This window comes from Solanum stenotomum, unplaced genomic scaffold, assembly GCF_019186545.1.
Source record: "Solanum stenotomum isolate F172 unplaced genomic scaffold, ASM1918654v1 scaffold21668, whole genome shotgun sequence".
NCBI lineage: Eukaryota > Viridiplantae > Streptophyta > Magnoliopsida > Solanales > Solanaceae > Solanum > Solanum stenotomum.
The window spans coordinates 69,393-76,905 of record NW_026026639.1 but is presented as its reverse complement, the minus strand read 5'-3'; the positions used below and the strand labels follow the sequence as shown (position 1 = coordinate 76,905).

General features: G+C 35.8%; 1 protein-coding gene and 1 pseudogene across 1 annotated transcript in view; both read left to right on the top strand.

The window, feature by feature from the left end:
• Positions 1-4,460: 4,460 nt before the first annotated feature.
• On the top strand, positions 4,461-5,365 carry LOC125851023 (uncharacterized; annotated as a pseudogene).
• A 392-nt stretch (positions 5,366-5,757) lies between these two features.
• LOC125851031 (rust resistance kinase Lr10-like) overlaps positions 5,758-7,513 on the top strand; it is a 5,838-nt gene continuing 4,082 nt past the window's right edge. Inside the window, exons 1-2 of the mRNA XM_049530824.1 lie at positions 5,758-5,771; positions 5,857-5,889. Coding sequence (XP_049386781.1) covers positions 5,886-5,889 — 4 coding nt within the window. The 5' untranslated portion in view covers positions 5,758-5,771; positions 5,857-5,885. The remainder of the gene's footprint in view (positions 5,772-5,856; positions 5,890-7,513) is intronic.

Genomic DNA, 7,513 nt, shown 5'->3' with positions numbered 1-7,513 from the left:
GACTCAAACCTGCTACACCAGTCTACATGGATCTAAGCCGGCCGAGCGACGTCACGGCAAAACTAAGGCCTATCGGATCCGAATCATGTATTTCTAAGGCAAGCCCTAGTCAAACCTAAACTAAGGCCCAACATGCTTCAAATAAATAATAATTAAGCATGCAAGCACTCCACATAGCGAGGAGGATCCGTTAATAACACAAAGCATGCTCACAGTTACCCGATAACTCCCGAAATAGGCCAAAAACATGATTTCTTAACACCTATGTAGGATTCAATAACTACCCAATCCAAATCCCAACTAATCAACATGCATTCACATTGTCGAGCTCAATCTAAGAGAGGGAAACCGTAGCCTACCTGTAGGCCGATCACAGGCGCTCCAAAATCACTCATTCGAAGCTTTCCCTTTCCGAACGGTCTCGAAACGCTGCCCTGCTATCAAAAATAAAGTCACAACGTTAATATGGTCGTTTAGACACCAAAATCACAACAAACGGAGATGGGTCAATTTTGGAGTCAAAACGGGAATCATGGGACCCGCGTAGGAAATTCCAAAATTAACCCCAAAAGTGGGTCTTAACCAGTTCCCCCAACTCATGTCCCAAAATGGGACACAATTTGGGGCTCGGGAACAACATAATATCAACATGGAACCAAAACCCAAATTTTCTAAAAAACCAGAAATGGGACAACAGCTAATTCAGCATATTTACCAGAAACGGGCGATCTACAGTAAACTCTAACAACACCACAATGTTCTCCTCGAAAAACCACTCAAGATAGCCTCAAAAATCACTGAAATTGGACCTAAAGAGGCTGAGAAAACAAGTCTCAAAATCTTCCGAAATCAAGCTCACAAAAAGGGTGTGGCAGCAGGTATTTTTCGAAAATTGCCTCAAACGGGGACTCCAAATCACTATCCGAGCTCACCAACACGTTGTCCTCGAAAAATCTCACAACTTTGCCTTTTGAATCGCCCAAATCGGTTGAGAGATGAGAGAGTTATGAGGGTTTAAGTTTGGGGAATATGTTGCCGTTTTTCTGCATTTATTGCAGATTTTCTGCAATAATTCCAAAACTTAAAACTCCGACGGGGTGCTCCGAACTCGTTCGGGACCCTGTGTACGCAAATGAAATATGCAACCATATCAAATTCGATATTCCAGACTCAACGGCGCAGTCGAAATTTCCTTCAGAGGTCATTTCGATAAAAAGTGGGTCCCACTTCCAAAAGCCATTTTAAGTCAAAACCCACAAAAGGGCTTGAAAAGATATCGAAAACCTCCAGACACAAAAGAAGGGTCAATCTAGACCAAACTCGACATTCCGAAGCTAACCACCCTGACAGAATTCTCATCCGAGCGCGTTTACTCAGAATGTTGACCAAAGTCAAACTTAGGCTTAAACTTAAAGTTAAAACGTCTAATCGCACCGACTCACACTGAAAACCTCGAGAGTCATGTCGACCATGCCACTAGCCTAAAATGATCCTTCCGGAGCTGATGGAATCATCAGAATTGGATTTCGATGTCATCTTCTTGAACTTTTGATCGAAAATGATCGTTCAAGGTTCATAAGCTCCAAAACACAAAAACTCGCACCAAGACCATACGAACGACCAGGTGACCAAACTGTCAGTCCCAGCAAGTCATAAATGACTTGGGGTCGCTATAGGAACGCTCTAAACGACACACAGAAGGCAAGACACAGAAATGACCATGAGGGTCATTACATATCTTGACCCTTATTTTGGTCTGATAAGGTTGTTTTTCTTTTCAAAATGGGAGTAGAATTTTTTAACTAGTTAATATGGAGCTTGTATGGTGTTTTGTCCATGGTTCTTTGAAGTAATAGCTTGTTTTCTTTGCTTTCAAGTCCTACGATTAATCTACTATTTTTTCAGGCATGTTTTGACTCAAGTTTTTTATCTCCATATTTGTCTAATTTTAGTGATTAACACAAAAATATCTGTTGTTTGCAGTCTCAAGTATGAGTCCCTTAGCATGCTTCCCTTATCTTTGTCTTATTTCAGTCTTTCATGAGATCTATATTGGTGTTGCTCGAATATGTAATCCATTCTGCTTCAGCATAAAATATTAATATCTGTTGTTGGATTTGAACTTAGCTTATGTTAGTTGGTATGGTGTTCGGGTGTTAATTCCGTGGGGATGTGGTCTTTTGTATGATTAACTTTTTCAAATATAAGATTTCTTTGTCTTAGCTAACTTAAACAGATTGAATGCTATTTTCATTTTTGCTGGTTTGGTTATCGTTTTTCCGAAAAATCTAATTAATCTTCAGTATAGTTCTGGTTGGCTTACTCTCTAATCTTGCTAGATAAACAATAAGTCATTTCCTGCATTCGATGTTCAACCAAGTCTCGTTTGTTTTGTTCATCTAATTTAGTCCGTGTTATTTATTTCATTGTGCTACGTCACTGCTATTCTCTTCATATTGTTAAAAAAAATTACTTAATTAAACTAGCATGTCTAATATTAGTAGTTGAAGGATATTGAATTCGGTTCCTTTGTTTCTTTCATTATTGGTTTCAGGAAAGGATATTAAATTTCCTTCGACTTTTACCCCATTACTGTCCTTTGCCCCACATAAAAAAAATGTTAAGTCTTTTTGAGTTTTCCTTTTACATTAGTATTTAAATGTTGTGTTGTTAATGACTGATCGGCCTATGTTATTTCGTTTGTCTACTCATTTTTTTTGTCATCCCTTCAATTCGTCCTAAAAAATGCTAATTCGGTAATTTGTTTGTCGTTTTGCATGTGAAATCTGTCTGGGTCCTACGGACTCTATCCTTGCATTTTCCTTTAGGGCCGTGGGGGCCCAATTCTATTTTTATCCCAGTCAACCAGCTATAAAAATCGACGAACAGGTCTTGGAGTTGAAAGAATATGCAGTAGATCGAGAAATTGAAAAGATTGGACCAAAAGCCTACTCTTAATTTCAGAAATCGTATGTTGTTATTTTGGGCCTAAGCCCTTGTTATTTTATCTATTATTGTCTTGTTAGAATTTAGGACAGATAACAAGAATTGGGTCAAAGACCCAAAATGAAATTAGGCCCAAGTGCTGGCCCAGACGAACAGAAAAACCAGACTTGAGCCTAAGTTTCTCTCTTTATTTTATTGTTTTATATATGTTTACTTGTTATTAAGTGATGTTAATCTTAAGGTTTTAAAAATTCAACTCCCCAAAAAGAAAGCCATTTCAAGTTGAAATTAAACATATTTATTTTTAAATTGACCTTTGGAATATTTTTTTGAAATTTCACTTAAGTTAATACCCTTATAATACTTTCCTTTCCCTTAAAAATAATTTCAAGTTTCAAACTGTTTATTTTCGTAACTTAGTCATGTATGCTTTTATTTTAAAATTGTTTAGCCAAATGATTAATTGTCGGATAACCGCATTAGCAGGTGTTCTAGATGCTTTAAAGCCCTTTCTAGAACACTAATAAGAACTCCGAACCCTTTTTAAGTTTTTATTAGATTTTCTATTTTAGTCTTTTGAAAATAATAGTTTTCTTAATTTTACTTTAAATTAAGTAGTGACTCTAAACCAATCTAAATCTATTTTTTAAATAAAACAATACTATCTTTTTTAAATGAAAAAAAAAGAAAAAAAATCGATGAACATTAATCTCAGTGGTCAATGTTTTCTAATATCACATTGTCTATGCATATATAATTTTTTACCAACTCAATTTGATCTTTGTTTCTATAAGATGCAAATTAATTATATGAACCAAAAGATTAACTTAAGAAGTTGGTATAAATAGTTTTGAATTAAAGATAATCATATTTTTTTTCATATCAAGCAACATACCACTAATTAAACATACTAAGATGAGGCTTAAACCACAAATACATATATAAAAACAGTGGATATACCTGGAAAAAAAATCTGGCAGAATGAAGAGATGGAAAGATGGGAAAAAGAAGACTTATTGTGTACCTTTATAGAGTTTTGTAATGTAAAGAATAAGAAAAGGTTGTGACAGAAAATTATATAAACATTGATCAACAATAACTAAGAAAATTATGATTAAAAACGTTTTTGGATTGTATTTAAGGAGATTGTAATTGTTCATCTTCAATCTTAATAATATTGAATTTAGTGTAAAACATTAAGTGTTGTTGGAATGAGTTTAACGGCAAAAACTAAAAGTATAAATAATTAAAGCTCAATAAAAGATAGAAAACTGTTGAGCTATCATTATTTTATTTAATTTAAGAAGTTTGTAAAAGACATTTTTAATTTTCAAAATTAGTGAAGGGCATTTTCGTAATTCAACTTTGAACTAAAAACCTTTCCGCTTTTATATAATATATTATTATGATGTGGAAGATAAAATAAATATATTATCGTTTGGAATAAACTTGCAGTGCTCGTTCCTGGAGACTGGTTATAATAAATAGGTAAACGGCAAAGTCTTCCTGTTGAGGGCCCTTCATCAAATTGCACCAAACACAAGTATTCAATTGACTTGGGTTGGGACCCAAAGGAGTAAATTGGTGATGAAAAGTCCACACAGCTTCAAGTATCCAACAAACACACCTGCATTCATAATAATATTGAAGTCTCAATTCTTTTCATCACTTGGAAATAGTAGGAAAGAAAAGAATCAAGAGAGTACTAATGTATTTGTGTAGGGGAACCATTCTGCTAAAATGTTTTACATTAATCATCTTTCTGCAAACATGCAATGCTAGGAAAAGCAAACACCATTACTGTCCCCCTTCTGTTTGTGGCCATATCCGTAACATAAGAGACCCTTTTCGCTTAAACACTGATCCAAAAGATTGCCATTTTCCAGGATATGAATTAGCTTGTGAAGGTAACCAAACAGTTATGTGGTTATTCTCCGAGAAGTTGCACGTTCAAGGCATCAATTATGATAACAAGACAATTCGCCTGGTAGATCCAACTTTACAAACACAAGATGATCTATGCTCTTTCAGACCTCAGTTTAACATCAACCAGTACTATAGTATCATTGACTCATATTATTATACTTATGATTATTCTAAAATATTTTTGGATCCCATCTTCATGCTCAACTGTCCATTTGCTGTTAATAATTCTGCATTTGTGGAAATTAGTGGCTGCAAATTAAGCAGATACACTTATTAAAAGATTGGAGAAACGAATGCATCAGAAGTCAATGATGGATGCAGAGTACAACTTATAGGCCTGACCTCATGGCCTAATATTAAAGATGCAGAGAACAACATTTCCCTTTCTGATTTTCATCAAGCAATCCTCTACGGATTTGATCTTCGTTATTATCTGTGGAGTTCTCCACAAAGCATAAGTAAGGTCTTCAATTATATATGCTCTGCCTCTTAATTAGCAACACTCTTTTCCAAACCTAAGAAAGTCGGAAAACAATGGATTCACTCACTACTATTTAATTAATTTCTTCATGTCTTTGTAGGTGATATTGAACGGATTTTCTGTGAGGACTCAAACTTTTCTCTACATATACTTTTAATTTCTTATTGACCTCACATTCTAATTTTTTTGCACTTTAATCTAACCAGGGATCAGTCTGTCGCTACTTGAGTATTTCGTATTTAAGCACCAGCATTATGGACGAAGGATAAGTAAGACGGTCTTCAATTATATATGTTCTGCTCTTTGATAAAAAAATGTTTTCCATCCTCAGATACGCATGAAATTAGGAAAACAATGGATTCACTCACTATAATTTAATTTCTTCATGTGTTTGTAGTTGTTATTCAACGGATTCTCCGTGAGGACTCAAACTTTTCTTTACATATACTTTAAGTTCTCCATTGATCTCTCATTCTAAATTTTTTGCACTTGAATATAACCAGGGACCATTCTGTCGATACTTCTGTATCTCATGGGTATGCTCCTGTATATCCCTTTAGCAAGCTGTATGTTATTTTGATGGACACAACTTAATATTGGCTCAAGAGGAAATTAACTTTATGATTTCTCAAACTTGCAGCGTATTTGGGAACAAAATTTGTGATAGGCCTTCCGTTTGTAATTGTATTTCTGGTGATCAAATTCAAAAGGAGGCATTTGTCGATGTATGATACGATTGAAGGCTTTTTACAAACACAAAATAATTTCATGCCAATCAGATATAATTACTCCCACATAAAGAGAATGACAAGAAGATTCAAAGAGAAATTAGGTGAGGGAGGTTACGGCAGTGTATACAAAGGAAAGCTTCAAAGTGGAAGGGATGTAGCAGTGAAGATGTTGAACAAGCCTAAAGCTGGTGGGCAAGATTTTATGAATGAAGTAGCTACCATTGGAAGGATTCATCATGTCAATGTGGTTGGACTCGTGGGGTAGATTGTGTTGAGGGAACAAAGCGTGCTCTTGTATACGACTTCATGCCCAACGGATCACTCGACAAGTATATCTGATAAGAGCTTATGCCTTTTGGTGTTTTGATGATCTCCTCACAAGTGCAGGGACCTGGTCCTCTGCAGAGTATGAATACTTGTCCAGCTGTCAAAGTGCGGTACAGCTGTAAAAGTTGTCTGCGTCAGAAGCTGCAGAGTACTTCACCAATCAGAAGCAAGGAGGTTGCTTGTATGTTTGGTAATAACTTTTTATGGTATATACTAAACAAAATACAACAATATTACTCATTCATTCAAAGAGAGAAATATTTTCAAGCTTCAAGAACAGCAAGGGATCTGATCGATTACTTCAAGAGCTTCTTGTACCAGCTGTTATTTTGTTTGCTTGTAATAGTGCTTACATTATAGGATTCGTTTTGTGAAAGAAACGTTTCAAATTTGTGTGAATCATTGTAAGAACTAGGTTAAGGGTAACTTAGCGTCTTACTCTAAAGTCTATATTAATTGGTCATAATTAGTATAGTGGGCGGTGTTGTATCCGCTTAGCAAAGTCTAAGTTATCTAGGGGTGATAACTTAGTGGGCAGTGTTGTATCTGCTCTGGCTCATCTAAGTAATAGGAGGTATTGCTTAGAGTTGGGATTAGTAGGCTAATCTCGATTTGTAAACTTGCTTTTACTTTTGCTTTGAGAAGATTAGTGAAAGAAGTTTGAAAAGTCCTGGCAGGCCAGGTCGTGGTTTTACTCCCTTGAGCAAGGAGGTTTCCACGTAAAGTTGTTGTGCAATCTTTACTTTCAGTACTTTGTTTATTTTTTGTTATTGTAACTGTGCTGAGGACCTGGTCCCATAGAAAACGTGGACGCATACATTCCAACAAGTGGTATCAGAGCAAGTCTTTTCTCTCTGGTTAACACCAAGAAAAGGAAATATCCTGACAGAATGGCCGCTCTACCTAACATAGAGGAAGTACAGTCTTCGATCAGACCACCTCGATTCAATGGTCAGTATTATGGATGGTGGAAAAATCGTATGCATGATTATATCAATGCAAAGGACACTGAGTTGTGGGATATCATTCTTGATGGTCCTTACATTCCAGTCAAGGAAGTGAAGGATGGAGAGACCACCACTTCTATGGTCAAGACAAGAAA